At 45.7% G+C, this 20,400-nt stretch overlaps 1 protein-coding gene across 1 annotated transcript in view; it reads right to left on the minus strand.

Moving 5' to 3' along the window:
* Positions 1-20,400, minus strand: part of CDH23 (cadherin related 23) — a 408,502-nt gene that overhangs the window by 241,258 nt on the left and 146,844 nt on the right. Inside the window, exons 5-6 of the mRNA XM_090058715.1 lie at positions 18,621-18,733; positions 9,943-10,131 (exon numbers count right to left, since the gene is read on the minus strand). Of these exons, the coding sequence (XP_089914841.1) occupies positions 9,943-10,131; positions 18,621-18,733 (302 nt within the window). The remainder of the gene's footprint in view (positions 1-9,942; positions 10,132-18,620; positions 18,734-20,400) is intronic.

Genomic DNA, 20,400 nt, shown 5'->3' on the forward strand with positions numbered 1-20,400 from the left:
GCCCCACACCTCACTGATGGCATCCTTACAGATGTTCAGCTTGTCGCTGATACAGCCCCTCACTGGGCCTTCTGAGCCCTCAGCCTGTCAGCCCCACTCTGGTCGCCAGACCCTTCAGTCTCTCCTCTGGCCTCTCTCTCTGGGTCCTCAGACCCCTCTGTCTTTCTGCACCACCCCTTCCTGCACTGCCAGATCCCTCAGTCTCCCTCTTGGCCCCTCTCACCCTGTCAGCCCCACTCCAGTTGCCAGACCCCTCAGTTTCTCCTCCAGCCCCTCTCTGGGCCCTTACACCCCTTGGTCTCACCCAACCAGTCACTGGGCTGCTAGGCTCCTTGATTTCTCTCTCAGCCCCTCTCCAGGCTGTCAGCCACCTTCTTGGTCCCTTGTCCTGGACCCCATTATTTCTTCATTTCCCAGCCACTCTCCAGGCCCTCCGAACCATCTGGCCCTGCAATTTACTCTCTGCCCCTCACTGGGCCACTGGAACCCTCTGGTCCCAACCTACTCATGGGCCTCAGGCCCCTTGCTGGGCCTCACAACTCATGGCCTTGGACCCCTCTGGTCCTACCTTCTATTTCCCAACCCCTCACTGGACCTCTGGACCCACAAGGCCCTGATCTTCCCTGGCCCTTTACTAGGCCTCTGGACTCACATGATCCCAATCTTCACAAGATCCTCACTGGGCCTCTATACTCCCATGGTCCCAATCTTCCCTAGCGAGTGCTTTTCTGTTGGAGTGTGCTTCCCTAGTCTTCCTTCTCCACAGGGTCACCCACAAGGAAGTAGAAGCTGAGGCTTTCTGGCACTCCATTCTTGCTTTCCCTGGAGTGGCCCATGCATGGCATTTCATGGAGGCTGCCCCACCACAAGCAACCCCACCACATCTACCAACTCTACTAGGGTGCAGTTTTAGGTCTTACCCAGAACCAGTCTCCAAACCGTCTTGGTCTTGCTTTCCCCTCTCTGAGCTCCCCCTAGATATCCAGTGTCCCTCCTGGGCTGCTAACCACTGGGCCCATGGCTCCATCTTGCATCCAAGTCCTCTATTTCTGGCTCCCAACTCACTCTCAGACCCCTACCAGCCATCATCATCCTGGGTCGCATGCCCCCTGACTCTTCCATCTTAGCTGTGGCCCCACAAGGACCTTTGTGCTTCTCCTAGGCCCTGGCTCTACCTCCAGGCCAGTTCAGACTCCAGGCCCTGCTGGATCTGGTCATCTCTGCTGTGGGCCCCTCCTGGTCCCTGGCCCCTGCACAGGCCAGTCAAGGTTCCCAGGGTCAGTCTTTTAGTTGCCAGCCCTCACATCTCTATGGGACCACTCTCTCGGGCCCCTCCATGGGTCACTCTCTCTTCTTCTCTGTGGGTTCAGAGCCTTCCCTAGGTCTGGCTACATAGTCTTTTCTTTCTCTGGGCACATCCAGACCCTTCAATAAGCCCCTGTGCTCTGCCCTGCTCAAGAGGTTCATCTGGACCTGTCACCAGGTCTCTCAGATACTCATGTCCCTCAACAGAGCCACCAACTCTCAGCCTCCCCTAGGACTCTCCTGCTCTTTCATGAGGCTCCTGTGCAGTCAGCTTCTCTCTCTCTGGGCTTGTCTGGTCTCTCAACAGGGCCCAAGTACTCAGACCCTCTCCTCAGGACTCTCCTGGCCCCTCAATAGGCCCACAGACTTTCAGCCCCTCACCCAGGGCTCGCTTGATCTTTCAGTAGGCCCCTGAGCATTCGGCCCCTCTCTTTTTGGACTTGTCTGGGCTCTCAACACGGCCCAGGCACTCAGCTCTTCTCTCAGGGCTCCCCTTACCCCTCAACAGGCCCACAGCCCCCTTCTCAGGGCTCTGGACCCCACACTGGGGATGTTGTTCTCCTTGCTGGTATTCAGGAGTGGCAGCCTTCCTGCTGGGTGATGTTCCTACACCAGTTCCCAAGATGTTACTGCAAGCCCTACTCTTAGGGTCTGGGTTTGTACCTTGTCTACACCCAGCCCTTCTCCAATCAGGAGACACCCTTACACTCATATGACTCCCTTGTTCAGGCTTAGCCTCACCTGCCAGCCCCCTGAGTCAGCCAACTCTGTAATTAGCCCTGACTCCCACCTGCCAGTGGCTCAGCAGACTGCCTGCCACAAAGTTCTAGAGGATATAGCTTTATATTAAAAGCATCCGGATATTTAGCTTTGTTCATTATCTTGATACCAAAGTGGACCCCAATTCAGTACAGCCCTTAAACATGTATATACAGTTCATAGTTTCGTAGTAGCTAGGGTCAGGAGGGACCTGAACAGATCAGCTAGCCTGACCCCCTGCCACAGGCAGGAATGAATGCTGGGTTCACAAGACCCCAGACAGGTGATCATCCAACCTCCTTTTGAATTTGCTCAAGGTAGGGGTGAGGACCATTTCCCTGGGAAGTTGGTTCCAGATTTTGGCCACCCTAACTGTATAATATTGCCTTCTGATCTCTAACCTAAACCTATTCTCCATCAGCTTATTACCATTGTCCCTCATCAGTCCAGGTGGTGCTGAGAAGAAAAGGGCTCTACCTATTTGCTGTTGATCTCCCCTGATGAGTTTGTAGGCAGCCACCAGGCCCCCCTCAGTCTCCTATTGCTGAGGCTGAACAGGTTCAGGTCCCTCAGTCTCTCCTCATAGGGCCTGTCCTACTGCCCTCTCACCAAGTGGGTGGCCCTCCTCTGAACCCTTTCCAGGCTGGTCACATCCCTCTTGAAGTGCGGCACCCAGTACTGGACGCAGTACTCCAACTGTGGCCTGACCAAAGTCGCATAGACGAGGAGTATCACTTCTCTGAACAAGCCTGAGATGCATCTTTGGATGCATGACAAGGTATGGCTGGCTTTGCTGGCTGCGGTCTGGCATCGGTGGCTCACGTTCATCTTGGAGTCAATAATGACTCCAAGATCCTGTTTTGCCTTTGTGCTTTCAAGAGGGGAACTCCCCAGCCTGTATGTATCCTGTGAATTCCTTCTCCCAAGGTGCAGCACCCTGCGTTTGTCTACGTTGAACCCCATCCTATTCTCGTCTGCCCACTTTTGTAGTCTGTCTCAATCTAGTTGCAGCCTCTCTCTCCCTTCAAGTGCGTCCACTTGGCCCCACATCTTAGTGTCATCAGCAAACTTGGACAGCATGCTTTCCAGCCCCTCGTCCAAGTCGCTGTTGAAGATGTTAAACAGTGCCGGCCCAAGGACCGAGCCCTGGGGTACCCCACTGCTCACATCTTGCCAGGTTGAGTACAACCCCTCCACTACTACTCTCTGGGTACGCTCCATCAGCCAATTTTTTACCCATCCAACTGTGTAGGCATCAATGCCACAGTAGCTTAATTTATTGATGAGAATGGGGTGAGACAGTGTCAAAGGCCTTCTTAAAGTCTAGAAAGACTATGTCCACAGCGACACCATCATCCAAGGATTTAGTCATCTGGTCATAAAAGGCAACCAGGTTGGTCAGCAGGACCTGCTTGACCAACCTGGTCAGTTAAGTATGTGCTTAAGTCCTTGACCCAATGCAATTTAAGCATTATCTTAAGTACTTTGCTGAATAAGAGCCAGAAGCATTTAATCAAAATTCTGCAACAATTATGGGGGCTTGTGAAATAAATTGTGTGTACAGAACAAAGTTGAAAGAAAAAATTAGCAAAATTCCATTTAAAAATCTCTCTCAGGTCTAATTACAAAACAGCTTAATGCTTAAAAGGCTTTCTTGCTGATAGCACTACATGGCATATTTTAAAGAACTAAGCCCATTTATAACTTGCTCCTTCTCTGAAGCTGCTCATGCTCATGGCACACATAAAGTGAGTGGCCCTGCAAGAGGAATGGTAATGTGAGATAGATTTGAATCAAGGGTTAACCATATGCAGCAGACAGCAGGAGCCATTTTGTTTGCAATGGGAGTTTTGGGTTTTTCTTTTTAAACTGAAGAGAGAATGGACTGACTAGACCTTAAATGGGGGAGTTCTCTATCTGAAATCTTTTGCTACTGACTTCAGGTGGAAGGGGTAGCAATTATGCTAGTTATCCTTATTGTCTTTATGTAAAATGGGACAAAATGGATGTAAAATACCAATCATCTCCCTGCCGGTATAACTCAGGTGAAGTTTCACTGGTATTAGCAATGGCAAGAGAGATCACCGAAGTTTTCACTGTCATACTGTCTCTCCTTCCTTAGACTAACAAGGTTGCAACAAAGAAACTGATGTGACTGAGCAGCCTGTACAGCAACATCACATTACAAACCAGGAAGAAAGCAGACCCTCTCTCCACCATATGATCTAGTGAGACTGGGCCTTGATGACTGTGCTCAGCCCTGGGCTAGTTAATGCCAGAAAGGTGTCAATAGGCAGACAAGGTTCTTTGGGTAAATGTGATATCTTTTATTAGGCCAACTAAATAGTTGGGAAAATTTGTCTCTGCAAGCTTTCGGGCACAAACACCCTTCTTCAGGTTGTCTCTTTGTATACATGGTATAATCTATGGGAGGTCAAGAAATTGCAGAGAATTCTGAGACAGAAAACAAAAGCCATGAAGAGGCTGGAGACATGCAGGAAGAATGAAAGAAATAGCTATCTGCAGTTTAGCTAAACAACAACTCAGGGACTGCCCACAGGTTTACAGCTCGGGATAGGTATCAGGACTAAAAAGGGGCAAAATTGCTTTTTGTTAAGAATCTTGCTTTGATTTTTGTCTGTCTCTATCTATCTATATTTATGTATCTGTTTAATCTAGCTGCCTTCCTCAGAGAGTTGAATAACTTTATTTTTATTTCCCTTTGCCCCTCATACAATGAACTGTGTCATCTCCTGCATGAAGGCTGAAATAGCTTGTCAGATGTGTCCTTACTCACCTCTGTGCCTGAAGATCTCTTCTCCCTAACCACAACCCCATTCTTATTTACCCTTGACTGCCAATGACAAGATTGGAGACCAAGGAGAGCAGATTCTCTCACTACTAGAACCCACAATCCTTGTGCTTGGCTATGGGAGATGAAGCATATGGTGTAGTCATGAGTAGGGAGTCATTTACTCTACCAGAATAAGAAGGGGACCTGTGTTTCTCTATAAATCAGAAACTCCCAAATGTGGGTACAATCAGTCAAATTTAGGCAGCCAGGAGGTAAAGAGGACAAACATACTAATAAAGGAGAGTAAATAAAAATAGGGAAAAGTAAAGATTTGCACCAGAATTTTCTGCAATTACTTGGACAATGTATAGACGTGACAGAAAACAACAGTTCAAGAGCCAGGATAAAATCCTGATGGGATATTTAGCACTGATGTCAGCAGTGCCAGGATTTTACTCCGTATGGCTCTGACACTGCCTTACCCCACAGTTACATGCTGGGGAAAAGGCTCAAGGCTATAAGAACCCAGCAGTTTGATTGGTACCTTCAAAATAACCCTTATTAGCATTTGCCTTAAACTCCAGTGTTATGGAAAGACAATTTTCTTCATTAAACATTGTTGATGTTTGCAATTTTTTTTAGCAGAGTAAATGAACTACCTATGAAAGACTCTAAAATGTGCCTTGTTTTCCTGTGTAATCTTTCCATTTAGAACAAAAGGCAGAGCAGGGTGGCACTTTAGGACTAACTGGAGAAAGGAACTTAAATACAAAGGAAAGGGGCAGGAGGAGAGGGCACTACTAAATGTACACCCATGGTGAGAGCCTGGGCCATTTCCAACAAGTGCTGTTTCATATTTACGTCCATGCTAGAAAACAGATTTGCACCCCAACTGTAGTACTAGTCCAGTCCCCCCACAGTTTATATCCTGACTTTCTAAATTATTGCCCTCACAAACTTTCATGCCTCCATTTTCCTAGTTACTCTAATTGTTTCCACATATGTGTGCAACATGGGTGCATATTGCAAGAAAACAGACTACTACACAAACAAATCATGAAAGTTTTGGAAAGTAACTCAGTTTTAGCTAACCTTTTCCCTAAGACGTTAGCCCTGTTGTTCCAAATATGGAGTAACCAACATCCAAAATAGTGCTGTAAATGATGTATGTAATTTTCAGAAGTGCTCAGCATTGGTATAACCACTCCCATCAAAGTCCCTTTAATTTTAATAATACAAGAGCTGGCCAATGCTGAACACTTTTGAAAACTGTGACCAGTTTGGTTAGTGTGTTAGAGGAGCTTAAAAAATTAATTAACAGTAACAAAACCAGTATATTTTCTTTGCTCAATCCTGGAAAAATGGATTCTTCCTTTAAAATAAACAGCCTCAAAGACTGAGAGACTGAAAGACTGGGGTGAAGTTCTGAAGAGAAGTTTGTCCTGTAAGTAGAGATATTAAAAAGAAGAAATGGCACAGCTTTAACTCTGCTGTCACCCTCCAGTACTGCTGTAATATCTTTCAGTGAAGAAGCTACCGACATGAGAGGACACAAGCATAATTCAGAAGAATCTCGAAAGATTGGAAAGCTGGGCTACAGCTAACAGGATGAAGTTCAGTGTGGACAAATGCAAGGTGCTACACCTTGAGAGAAATAATCCAAAACACAAATATAAAATGGGAGACACCTGGCTGGATGGCAGCTCTATGGAAAAAAGAACTTGGGAGTCTTGGTAGATCACAGATTCAACATGAGTCTGTAGCGTGAAGCAGCCACGCAAAAAGTGAATGTGGTTTTGGGTTGCATCCATAGTAGCGTTAAGTGCAAGATAAAGCAAGTGATAGTGCCTTTCTACTTGGCACTGGCTAGGCCTAATTTGGAGTACTGTAAGCAGTTCTGGGCTCCACATTTTAAAAAGGACATGAAGAAGTTTGAGAGAGCACAAAGGCAGGCAACAAAGATGATAAAGGGCTTGGAAGGCAAAACATAGGCAGCAAGGCTGAAGGAGTTAAGCAACTTTTCCACAGACTGAACATGCCTAAGAGGGGACATGATATCAGTCTCCAAATACCTGAAGGGCTGCCATAAAGAGGGAAAGCACTTTTTCTATCTCATTGCAGAGAGGAGGACTCAGACCAATGGCTTGAAGTTGCAGCAAAGTAAATCTAGACTGGGTATCTGGAAAAAATTCTTCACTGTCAGGACAGTGAAGCAGTGCAATAGACTGCCTGGGGAAGCTGTGGACTCTCCATCACTGGAGATACTCAAGAAGAGGTTTGACAGCCACTGGTCAGGGAAGATCTAGGCACAGCTATGCCTGTTATACTATGGGTATTTCCCATGTTTCTGAGCTCTGCAGGTTGCTCCCATCCTTGCTTTTCTGCATCAGGGTGTTTTTAAGCCTCCTCAGAGGCACTGGGTGTTAGTTGCAGCTAAAGCTGGGGACTTCAACTGGGGTGTGCTGATTCTCCTGCTAGGAGAAAAGCCAGTGGTTCCTGGCTAGTGAATCTGGCCCCTCTACTCAGGATCAGACCGATCACCATATTTGGGGTCAGGAAGGAATTTCACCCCATGGTCAGATTGGTATAGACTGTGTGTGTGTTTGCCTTCCTCCGTATCACAGGATGTGGCCTTCTACCAGGGACTTCTTGAGTGTATACTGACATTTTGTAGAAGGAGGACATTAGCTGCCATGGTTTCTCCTGCTTTACCTGTGACAGCTTAAGGTGCTATGTCTGTGTTGTGTCAGGGTTGAGAGTAGTCTATATGTCTATATAGAGTTTAGATTATGGTTTGTATGGGATTGTTTTGATAAGGTTGATCCTGCCTCAGGCAGAGGTTTGGACTAGATGACCTCTGAAGGTCACTTTCAGCCCTGCTTCGCTATGATGCTAAACCTCCCCCACTCTCCCCCAAACAACCCACCCCCTCACAACTCTCCTCTCCCCCCCAAACAATGGCATAGCATTAACTCTGCTGTCACCCACAGCATTGCTGTACCCACAGGACTGCTGTAATGCCTTTTGGTGACAAAGCTGATGAAAAACCATGACAAGATTTTTTTTAGAAGCAACTCTAGCTTCCTGTCACTCTTCTCTTCTTTGTTAGCAAAGACAATTTTTTAAGAAATACATTTACTATCTATGTAAAAACTCATCTGTACATGTTCAAACAGAAGTTGTAATCTGTCTGTGACACTGTGTCATAAGTAGTTTTGAGTGCTCTGACATCCAAGTAAGTATCAGTAGATATAAGTTCCTGTGGTAACCACTGGTAAACTCTCCAAAACAAATGTTAAATCTCTATCTTTTTCTCACAAGTGAAAAGTCACCATTTTTTTGAGAAAAACTCCATTTAAATAAGGAATCTGATATTGTTTCCTCCAATATTATAATTATAACTTTACGTAAACTAAGTTCCAGGATGAGAATAATTTTAAAATATTTTTTCTTGCCCACATTTTTCATATTGTGGCAAGGAACAAGGTAAGAGAAATGTAAATAGTATATGACAGAAGCAGGATTGCTTTTAAGAGATCTTTGAAAGTTCACCATGAGGTGTCAGCAGTTCTTTAAAGCACGCTCTGTAGAATGTGGCATGGTTGCAGGGTAGTACAGTACAGGAAGCATGAATTGCACAAGTCAAATAATAGGAGTAATTGAAGATTGTAACCCTAGGGCTGGAAAACCTAATGGAATTCCTAGATAAAATTGTCCAGGGCTATAATAAATAGGAGCTCCATTAACAGGAGCAGAGAACAAGCCAGTGACGCTGCAGGCAAACATTTCTGGGGGGTAACTGCAGTCACTGAAGAGTGGGTCTGTAGTAAGCAAGTAAGTATCCCAATCCTCTACCTGTCAGACGATCTAAGAACTACATGAAGTCATCTCCACTACAGCGTAAAGATTTAATAAGAAGGAAGATAGAGTACAGAGACCCTTGTCATTACCTCTGGAGTATCACTGTTAAAGACTTTGTTCTCTCTCCTAGATGAAACTGCTTAAATGGGCAAGTGAGCTATAGTAAATGAAACACAAGCCAGTGGGTCTGCACTGATTTCTTCCTGTATTTATTTGTTATAGTTCTCTGGTTACCGATGAACTCTCTTTGCTCCATATTTATTTTTACTTCACCTTCTTTTTGATGGGAGCTGCAAAAACTTTGATAAGTGTATTTAAATGTTGCCTGCTTGCAGTGGCTTCTAGGAGAGCTGCTATATCATGCCTGAATATCTCTTCAGTATATCTTTAAGCAATATCTTCCGACTCATTATATTTATCCATACACCTCCTTCAGCAGTACATTAGTGAGCACTTTTTAGTGCTTCTTCTGATAGTGACAATACCTCTATCTTACCCACAGTCACTAAAGGTTGTTCTACACTACATAGGGTTTAGCTGTTTCTTACCACAAAACAAAATAGGCTCTCTCCCTTTTGTTTATTTTTTCAATAAAAACCAGATCAACTCTTGGGGCATAAATACAAGTTACCATGGGAATCATCTCTCTAAATTTCATAATCCCCAAGTATTTAAATTCTCACAGATAAAAGAACTATATCACTGTAAAGTGATGTAAAAACAGAACCTTGGACAAGTTCTGATGACCCAGTTCCATATCCTTCCTTTGTTGAGGGTCCATAATGGCACCAGAAACCCTCTGGGGAATTGTCTCTGTTTATAAAAATAGATTGGAAGGAGGAAGAGATTTGATTGCCCACACAGGGCTCAGAACCACGTGAGAACCAGTTTGAGGCACAACTAAGTTTGTTGACAAGTATTAGTCAGAAAATCATCATTTTATGACAGCAGAATTCAGGAGAGTGTCTGCATTTTAGACACTGAGGGTATGGAGTGATAGGCAACAGAAAAACTGAAGCATCCCTAATTATATGATATCATGGTTTAACCTTGTACCTCATTACATATGACTGTTCCCTGTTTTCCATTCGTATATTATTTGGAAGTGCAAAATACAGAAAAAGCAGAGCTGAAAAACAGAGGACTTATTAATCCTCTGTCCATGGGAGCACAGAGGGCGTATGTGCAGCAGGTACATTTCAATATGTACTATAATGTCTCACCTCATCTTTATCCTGCACCTGGATGTAAAGGGGGAGGGCAAATCCAACCTGGGCCAGCTCAGGAATGCTCACACTGTACTCAGAGCTGTTAAACTCTGGGGCATTGTCATTTATGTCAATGACCAGGATATTAAAGGTGGTTGTCACTGTGGCATTGGATGGTGTCCGGTCATCATTCAACTCCGTACCCTGACAAGAAAAAATATTAAGAGTATGCTTTATTGTAAAGAACAAGAAAAAGAAAAATGTAGGAGATTTGTGTTCATCACAAAAAATCATATGCAGGCATTAAGATCAAACACTGTAATTGAGATACTGGTAATGGCAAAATAAAGAGTTTTTCTTTCTCTTTTAAATCATGGATGCTGTATGATTTAATCACGACTTAAGTGTATGTGTCTCTATGCATCTGTGTGTGTGCGGATGTGTGTTTGCACATGCACATGCACATGCACATGCCAGTGTATATATCTGGCTTTCAAACTGGTAACTAACTGATGGATGGGTAACTAACTATGGCTAGTGTTAGGCCTGAGATGGTTAGGATGTGAGCTTCCCTTGCCCTAGCTCTGTCAAGAAAAGGCACTCTGCAGTTCTGTCACAACACCTTAATCCTGGATGCACTTCTGCAATAGCTCTGCCAATGCATGTGAATTGTGGCCCACACTGGCCCTACTGTTCAGTACCCATGGATCTGATGCATTTCAGTACTGACATATAAATCTGCTCTTGCCTTACATATTTTTCACCTTTAAAGATCTGTTCTCTCATGTTTGATAGACCTCATAGTAACAACAAAATCTCACAACAGAGGATGAATGGAGGAGGCATTTTTCCTCTGTTAAGCATTAAAATCAAGATTTTTAATATCCTGCTAAATTGCCTAGTAAAACATGGAGGACAGTTTAAACTTCAGCTATCACAGAAAACTGGGGGACCTAAGTTTCACTCCTGGGCCTCTTCTGAGCTGAGACTAGTAATCACATGAAGTGTGGTGCTGTTGTGATGGAGACAAATGTCCACTAGAAAAACTGGATGAGACAGACAAACATGACAAAAAAAAGGAGGAAGAAGGACCCAGGTAACTATAGACCCATTAGTCTTACCTCGGTCCTGCAGAAGCTCTTTGAAAAAATTATGCAGGAGCACATCTGCGAGGGACCAGCAGGGGAGATTATACTTAGGGGCAACCAACATGTGTTCATTAGGGGCAGGTCCTGTCAGACCAACCTGGTGGCCTTCTACAACCAGGTCACAAAATACTTGGATGCAGGTGTCATGGTGGACATAATTTTTCTGGACTTTAGGAAGGCCTTCGACACTGTCTCTCAGCCCATTCTCATTAAAAAATTAGGCGACTGTGGCATTGATGCCTACACAGTCAGATGGGTTGCCAATTGGCTTGAGGGCTGCACCCAGAGAGTGCCCATGGGTGATGGATGGGTCATTTTTGATCTGGAGAGATGTGGGTAGTTGGGTCCCCCAGGGCTCAGTCCTCAGGCCCATGCTGCTCAACATCTTCATCAGTGACTTGGATGAGGGGATGAAAAGCACTTTGTTCAAATTCCTGGATTACACTAAGATGTGGGGAGAGGTGGCATGATAAAAAAGAGGGACAGGCTACAACTAGATCTGGACAGGTTACAGGGGTGGGCAGATGAGAATAGGATGGGATTCAATACTGACAAGTACAAGGTACTGCATCTAGGGAGCAAGAACCAGCAGCATACCTGAAGGCTGGGGAACTCCCTTCTCATCAGCACAGAGCCAAAAAGGATCTTGGAGTCACTACTGATTCCAAGATGAACATGGGCTGCCAGTGTGAGGACACAGTCAGTAAGTCTAACCACACCTTGTCATGTGTCCACAGATGCATCACGAGCAGGTCCAAGGAGGTGATCCTCCCCCTCTATGTGACACTGGACAGGCCACAGCTGGAGTACTGCGTCCAGTTCTGGGCGCTGCACTTCAGAAGGAATGTTGACAGCATCGAGAGGGTCCAGAGGAGGGCCACCTGCATGATCAGGGGCAGCAGGGCAGGCTCTACAAAGAGAGGCTATGGGACCTGAACCTGTTCAGCCTCCACAAGAGAAGGCCGAGAGGGGATCTGGTGGCTGTCTATAAACTTAGCAGGGGGACCTGCTGGGAATGGGAGAGTCCCTGTTCCCCTGAGCACTACCAGGAGTAACTAGAAATAACAGCCATAAGTTGATTGAGAGTAGGTTCAGGTTAGACATCAGGAGGCACTACTTCACAGTCAGGGTGGCTAGGATCTGGAAACAACTTCCAAGGGAAGTGGTGCTCACTCCTACCCTGGGGGGGTCTTCAAAAGGAGGCTAAATAAGCACCTAGCCAGGGTCATTTGACCCCAGCATTCTTTCCTGCCCATGGCAGGGAGTTGGACTTGATGATCCGCTTAGGTCCTTTCCAACCCTACCAACTATGAAACTATGAGGTTGAGGTTTGTTGTTTAACCTACAAACTGCAAGACATGCAGCAGTACACCCCAGGTAAGTATCAAGGGGGCCTTTGGGCATCAAAATAGGTGGGGCACGAAAGGCACCATTCGGAGGGCTCAACTGTCTCTGTACTAATGCTAGGAGCATGGTGAACAAGCAGGAAAAACTTGCACTTCCGCTTGCAGATAATAACTTTGATTTAATAGGACTAATGGAAACCTGGTGGGACCCTACCCATGACTGGGTGGTACACGTTGAGGGCTATGGGTTGTACAGAAGGGACAGAATAGGGAGGAAAGGGGGCAGGGTTGCTCTCTATGTAAAGGAGCATTATACATTTACCCTAATCAAAATGGGATCAGAGGAGAAGAAAGTTGAGGCATTGTGGGTTAGGATACATGGAAGTCATAGGGAAAGGGACTTGGTGGTGGGGGTCTGCTACAGACTTCCACACCAAGAGGAAAAGCTAGACTTGGAATTCCTGAGGCAGCTCTCAGAGGCTGTACCGTCTAGGGACATGGTTGTCATGGGGGACCTAAACTACCCTGATGTCTGCTGGGAGGAGCAGCAGCCAAATCTTAACCTGTGTGCAGAACCTTTACCTAATGCAGGAGGTATACAGTCCCACTAGGGAGAATGCCTTACTGGACTTGGTGTTCGTGATAGGGGAGGACCTGGTAGGGGAGTTGCAGATTCGTGGTCACCTTGGGGACAGTGACCACCAATCAATCACATTCACCATATGGCACAGTGTGGATAAAATAACTAGTAGGATGGAAGTGCTTGACTTTAGGGTGCGGGGCGCGAGTCAGGTTGTGACTGTTGCCCCGGTGGGTTCTATCCTGATGCTGGTTTGCGAAAGGGAGAGGTAGACTCGTAACAGTTCCAGAACATTTTATGTGATCTTTTGCTTACGCACCACCGGTGTGGATGTGGCTGCGCAGGCGATTATACTTGGATCTGTCCTGGTTCGGGTGAGGGACGAACGAACGAAAAACAAAACGATGGATCCGAGATCGAAAACGACAATGAACGAACGGATACGATCGAGTGCACAAACGATTGCCTATGGTTCCGGAGGCAGGAGAAGCCGCGGGAAGCTGGCCAGGCCTACCCACTGAGCGGTGACTGCTCTAGCTTCTGCTTGGGCGGAAACTCAACCCTAGTTTTTATAGGCCAGATGACAAGCACAATTTCAACCCCCTCGATTGGTCACATTTTCGCGCTAAAATGTTCGTGGGTTTTTCCACAGGGGACGGGGTTTCCCGAGCACATGGCTAGGGCCATGCAGCAAGCAAAACAGGGGCTTTCCAGATTGTGAGGAGAGTGCTTGACAGCATCTGTTGCTGGGTAAAGCTGGCAGAGTCCAGCTGGAGCGCGACATTTAGGAAGGCTAACTTCAGTGCATTTAGGAGTGTAGTCAATAATGCAGTGCAGGAGAAGAGATGGGAATCCAGGAAGGGTGGTAGTTCCTAAAGGAAGCAATCCTTTGGGCACAGAGGGAGACTATCCCAATACGAGGGAAAAGGGGGAAAGGAGCCAAAAAACTTCCTTGGCTAAACAGAGAAATCCAGGGGAGGCTGAGGGCAAAAAAAGAAGGCATATAGGTGGTGGAAGCTGGAGGACGCTACCAAGGAGGAGTATACCTACTTGGCCCACACTTACAGGGAGGCAGTTAGAAAATCCAAGCAACTATAGCGCTGAGGCTGGCAACACAAATTAAAGACAACAAAAAGTATTTTTAAGGCTGAGCTATTCAATGAGTTTTTTGCCTCTGTGTCCCTGAACAGGGGTCAAGATAAGTCTCCTAATGGGTTCTTAGATGGGCATCAGAGGCACACCAGCCCACCAATTGTCAATGCTGACTTGGTGCAGAGTCACGTGGATGGACTGGATGTGTTCAAGTCAGCAGGCCCAGATGAGCTGCATCTGAGGGTACTGAAGGAATTGGCCAGTGTCACAGCAGATCCAAGGAGGTGATACTTCCCTTCTCTGCAGCATTGGTCAGACCACACTTGGAGTACTGCGTCCAGTTTTGGGTGCCGTACTTCAAGAAGGATGTTGATACACTCGAGAGGGTCCAGAGGAGGGCCACTCGTATGGTTAGGGGCTTACAGGACAAGCCCTATGAGGAGAGACTGAGGGACCTGAACCTCTTCCGCCTCCGCGAGGGAAAGCTGAGAGGTGATCTTGTGACCGCCTACAAACTCATTAGGGGGACACAGCAAGGGATTGGAGGTGCTCTGTTCACCGGGGCGCCTCTTGAAGTAACAAGGAACAATGGTCACAGACTGACAGAGAGCAGATTTAGGCTAGACATCAGGAAAAACTTCTTCAGGGTAATGGCAGCCAGAGTTTGGAATGGGCTTCCAAGGGAGGTGGTGCTCTCCCCTACCTTGGGGGTCTTTAAGAGAAGGCTGGATACACATTTGGCTGGGATCATCTGACCCCAGCACTCTTTCCTGACTAGGCAGGGGGTCAGACTCAATGATCTGTTGACATCCCTTCCAACCCTAGTATCTATGAATCTATGAATCTTACTTGTAGCTTAAACTAGGTTTGACTGCATATTTTCAGATATGAAGGACTCATGCACTAATGCTCTGTGTCAGGACTTCCACTAAACATCTGTTCCACTTAAGGGATCATTATGGTGGAAGGAAGGAGGGTGGGCAGGTGGTGGAGAATGAATTTTTATGTTGGAGAACAGGTGAAGCAAATTTTAACCGGAATTCCTCCACTTGAGTTAAGAACAATTTTGTCATGGCAGGCAGAAAAACAAACTAGCAATACTCATGCTATTCGTTGCCATTTTCCCACTGGCTTGGGACAGCAGGCCATGTGGAGCAGAAATATAGCAGTGCTACTGGGTGGGACCTCAGAAAAGTGCTTTGAATCCATAATGTGGGCCATTGGATGTGGGTTTGGGATGGGAACATTAAATACTTGCAGGAACTGGCCTTTTGGTTCCATTAGAATATACTCTTTATTCATATAAATTCTCTATTTGTTTTTTACAGTTTAGAAAAGAAGAAGAAGGATCAAGGGAAAGGAGCTGAATTCCAAGGATTGATAATAATAGCATATTGACTGTGCAGAGTTCCACAGAAAGACCCTTGCCTGAGGTCAAGTGGAGTAATTTCATGTCATTTTCCCTCCCTGAAGAAGTGCTGCCCCTTCCATAGCAAGGGGATTATCTGTACTCCTCCAATGCTGGCTGTCACCCCCAGGCAATGACCCCATGAATAGATACTGTTTTTTTTCCCCTGGCCCAGTGGAATCTATACTTCTAAATGCGTTCCCAACCAGCTGGTCAGCTCTGTATTGATTTTAATTAAAGAACTGTGATCAGAGATGGGGGAGCAGTTATTAGGTGGGGCCTTAGGATGCTGGAACAAAATGCTTCAATGCATTTTCTTGCTGAGGCTACTTCCACCCTTTCTTTTTTCCTCCTCTTGCTGTATGATGCAGGTGTGTCATACAGCAAGATGCCCATGCAGGTGACTCAAAAACCTTCAGGGGAGGGTTGGGTTGTTTTTTTTGCAGTGGCAATGTTGCTTGCTGTCTGCCTCTGATTCTAAAGCATTCTTACAACCCCAGTCTGCTCCATCAGCACATTTCTCCTAGTCTCTAGGGCAGAGGTTCTCAAGCTGTGGTCCACGGACCACCACTAGTCCATGAGCTTCATTCAGGTGGTCTGCAGAAAGGTTACAGAACAAATTGAGAATATCTGTACCTGGCCCTGCACTTAATTTATTTTTTTTGCTGACAAAGATCAAGTGGTCTGCCGAGACTCTCAGCAATTTTCAAATGGTCTGCAAAAAAAACGTTTGAGAACCGCTGCTCTAGTGAGTTCCTCGCTGATCGGTAGTACATCACTCATCTGGTTCTCAAAGGTGCTGTGGCATGTATGGATGATGGTCACCTCTTTGCTGACACACAGGGGATTGAACCAGGTACTGTTGCCTCTCAGCTCCATGTTCTTGGGGAACCCTGGCACAGGACACAGCCTGTCTGACTCACAAATAACTCTCCCCCTCCCCACCTCTGCCTGAACAAGAACTGATTAGAGGAAGGACTTACAAAAGATAAGGGAGATGCCATAGGAGACGCACCTAAAGCCCTCCAGACAAGGGTGACAAGAGTGAAGCAACTCCCCTAGTCTCATCTGCATCTGAGATGGAACCGGATGACAACTCATTTAAATGGGAGATGGGACAGGCATGCACCTTCATTAGCATTCAGGATGGACGACAGAGATTCCAAGGCAAGGACTGCACTGAATTCTGAGATCAGAGAAGCAAGGGAATACTGCATGATGGGGAATCCTTGCTCCAAACCTAGTGTTCTCCTTTGAGCCATTGCTAGTTCTGTACAAAAACCCCTACCCAAGCTCAAGTTTCTGTCCTGGTGCTTGGATCCAAAGCTGCACCAGTTCCACTCCTTTTCTGCCTGGAATCCCTCCATTGATCATGCTCAGAACTCTGCCTCTCTGCAAGCTCCAACAAACACCCGGGAACCTTGACTGGTTCAAGTTTCACTGAGTGGTGAGATCCCAACTCTCTCTCTCTCTCTCTGACTCCAGGAACCTAACTTTTACTCTTTTACTCCAGGTACAGCTTTCTAAACCTGACTTTTGCTAATCAAACTCAAGCTAGACTTCCCCAAAAACATAACTGAAACTATGTAATACTATAACTGTTTATTTGTCTCTCTATTGTATGGCTATTACTACTGGTATCATCGTAAGTTCATAGACCTGGCAATAAAGAACTTTTATGGTCAAGCTGACCTCCCCATTTGCTCTGCAGCAACACTTCTTTTACCTAAGCCAAAGATCCCTGTAATGCCCAAAACCACAGTGTGGTCTGCTCATCATGGGGGTTACTACTAAGACCACTGTGACAAGAGACTGAGACGTGCTGAATTTTTAGGTGCGTGAGGGTATCAGCTGAAAGTGCTGATCGGACCCAGCCTGCTCAGAAGTACTCTGTTAGCATTTGTGTATGTGCATCTAACTGCATTTATTATTGTCCTAATGAACTGAGTTCAAGGCACATGAGTTTGTGTACCTATAAATGCTGAATAGTCCAGCTTGATGCAGACAGGCTCTGTTAACCTGTGTGCTTGTGTCTGACTGCATTTTATTGTTGCCCTGATGAACTGAGTTCAAGGTATATGAGCGTGTCAGCCTGTCAATGCTAAAAAACCCAGCCTGGTTTGCGTGTATCCTGTCGATCTGTGTGTGTATGTGCGTACATGTGTTTGACTGACTTGGTGGCTGCAGGAACCCAGCCTCATTGAAACTGAGTCCTGCAAGATAGCTCCACTGGGTGTGAAGACTTGCAGAAGGGAGAGATACAGCTCCATACAGAAACACAAGTAACACAATCAGCATAATGACAGAATTACAGAGACCCCCAAAAATGTACCCCTAATAAATGAGCACTCCCCAAAGTGACAGGCAAATCTGGTAACAGTACTTCAAGAGCTAAATGCATAAACTGCTACAGCTTGAGCTAAAGGGTCAAGGCTCTGTAGCTAGGGTCTGTAATATGGTAACTTGTATTTGCTATGGGTTGGGCATGGAGAGGAACTAAAACATGCACAGCCTCCCCTTACCCCAAAAAGCACCAGTCTATACATGCTGCTGGGTTTTTGGTTGTACCTGTTTTGGTCTAAGGACATAGGCAGGCAAGGTTCAACTTCTCTTATTACCTGAAGTCTCAGAACAGCAGAGACTCCCTATGCCTGAACAAAGGTGATTCTTCCTAAAAGCTTGCTAAGAACTCTTTTTCCAACTACTCAGTTGGTCTAATAAAATATATTAGTCTATACATTGAAGAGGATGAAAGAACCTGAAGCATTAGCTCAAAGAGCTATGGAGGAACTACTGAACTATGCTATGCTAACCACAATGAACCACAGAAAATGAGAGATAGGCCAGTTCTACAATCACACCACCACTTTGGGAACTGGAAGAGTTTAGCCCTGGAGTTGCACATGGGACTGTGATCTCAAGCTGAGAACAGCAAGCATCCAACCCTAAAGCTGCACAGGTAGAAAGCAGGCCCCATCTGCTCCTTCACTTGAAATAATTCATTACTAAGCAGTTTTGAGATGAAACAGTCCCTGATATGCTTCTGTCTGGAGTTCCCATCCTTTTACTTCTACTATACTGATTTTTCCTGCAAAGGGACATTGCTCTTTGTTTCTCACCTTGACTGTGAGAATGAATCCATTACTGTAGAGAGGGTTTTCACGGTCAAGCAGCCCATTCAAGGTTAAAGCTCCACTGATATAGTCCAATGCAAAGATGCTGTTGGTGTTACCTGATGATGAAAAGAAACAGGGTAAAGCAGAAGCAGCTTGAATGGCTAACAACCCAACAAACTATAGATCTGACACAGAGACAAGTCCAAAGAGGCAAGGCTTTTTTCCCTACTCTCCATGCACAAACGGATCAGATGCAGAAAAAAGATTTCAGAATTCAGAACTGTAGCCTGCTTTTAGGCTGGTAACATACAACACCAGTGTGTGCAAACCTCAATTTTTAAAATTCATTTTAAAATTAAATCGCTGTAAATCATTTCTTCCTTCACTCACCTGCTCAATACTGGGCCTGAGTTGTGCTTCTTTTGCAAGCTCTGATAGTATCACAAATGCTTCAGGCAGAGTAGGAATTTCAAAGAGTTTCTGTTAAAATGTAAATACATTCATTGTCTTTGTTTACACATCTACTCTGTTACTCACTTGGGATCTCAGAGCATGCAGAGAAACTTCTGAGGTTCATTTTGTAACAACCATCAAAGTCTGTGCAGGTGGGACGGCAGCTGTAACCAGAAACCTGCTCCCACCTTATGGAGATGAATGAGGAAGGAGCAGTGAACAGGACTGGGGGTAGGGGAGTGGAGGCAGCACAACCAAGGGCAAAGGCCCTATTCCTAACACACCAACCATCACAGCATAGCTGGTGCAGGGTGGGAAGTGAGCTGAACCACACACTAGGTTGGTATAGTTTCTCTCTCTCAAAGTGGGGGCTGAAGTGTCCCTTGCTCCTGGGGCTGCGACACACTGCCACCCATCGCTCTGAGCTTCTGCTGTAATATCTCCACAGTCTAGCTCTATGTGTTTATAAGACAGCGATAATGGGCAGTCCAAACTCAAGGTAAAATCCACTCACAGGATTACAGGGTTTGGTTTAGGATAGCAAATCACATTTACAGTGATTTGCTACACACTCTCCTGTTGTCACCTGTCCCTTAGACTGAACCCTACCATTGCCACCATGTCCCTTGGATGGCAAGCTGCACCTTTTCCACTTCCCCAGGACATGGCTGGTTTGTCCTCTTGTTGCCATTTATGCCCATGGATTTTGCAAGAATCCAAGATCCCAAGGTTTGGGATAAATTTCTATGAGAGCATCCAGCTTCTAAATTTAGCAGCCCTGAAGGTTTCAGTTGCAAACAACTATATCAAATGCCATCTTCAATGCTTCGTTCTTTTGTGCTCCATCCAGAGAAACACTACCTCCTTTCATGGCAACCCCACTCCATTTTCTCCCCCTTTGGAAATTGATATTGTGACAGGGTTACAATGATACTGCTGAGTCTTGCAGTCCAACTGCCAGCAGATGTTAGTAAGCAATACCTCATGGGACTGGGGCTACCCTTACTATTGTCTCACCTGGTATATCTTTATCAACTGAGATAAAGAAAACAGTTGTTAGTTGGAACCTTGGATATCTGATGCTTGCCTTATGTGATACCCAAGGAGTAGGCTGTTGAATTAATGATCAGGGGGGTTACACGCAAACACAAACTGCATTTACCTATACTTCAAAGCATGAAGGAATTCCTGATTCCAAATTACCGAGACACAGGAAGTGGAAAAGGAATATTACATTCTATCCACTGAAAAGAAAGAGTCCTCAAGCTCTCACTACCTACATATATTAAAAATAATATTTGTTATATTTTAGAAATGCTTTACAAGATAA

This window comes from Crocodylus siamensis, chromosome 7, assembly GCF_052110815.1.
Source record: "Crocodylus siamensis isolate JL-2025a chromosome 7, ASM5211081v1, whole genome shotgun sequence".
Classification (NCBI taxonomy): domain Eukaryota; kingdom Metazoa; phylum Chordata; order Crocodylia; family Crocodylidae; genus Crocodylus; species Crocodylus siamensis.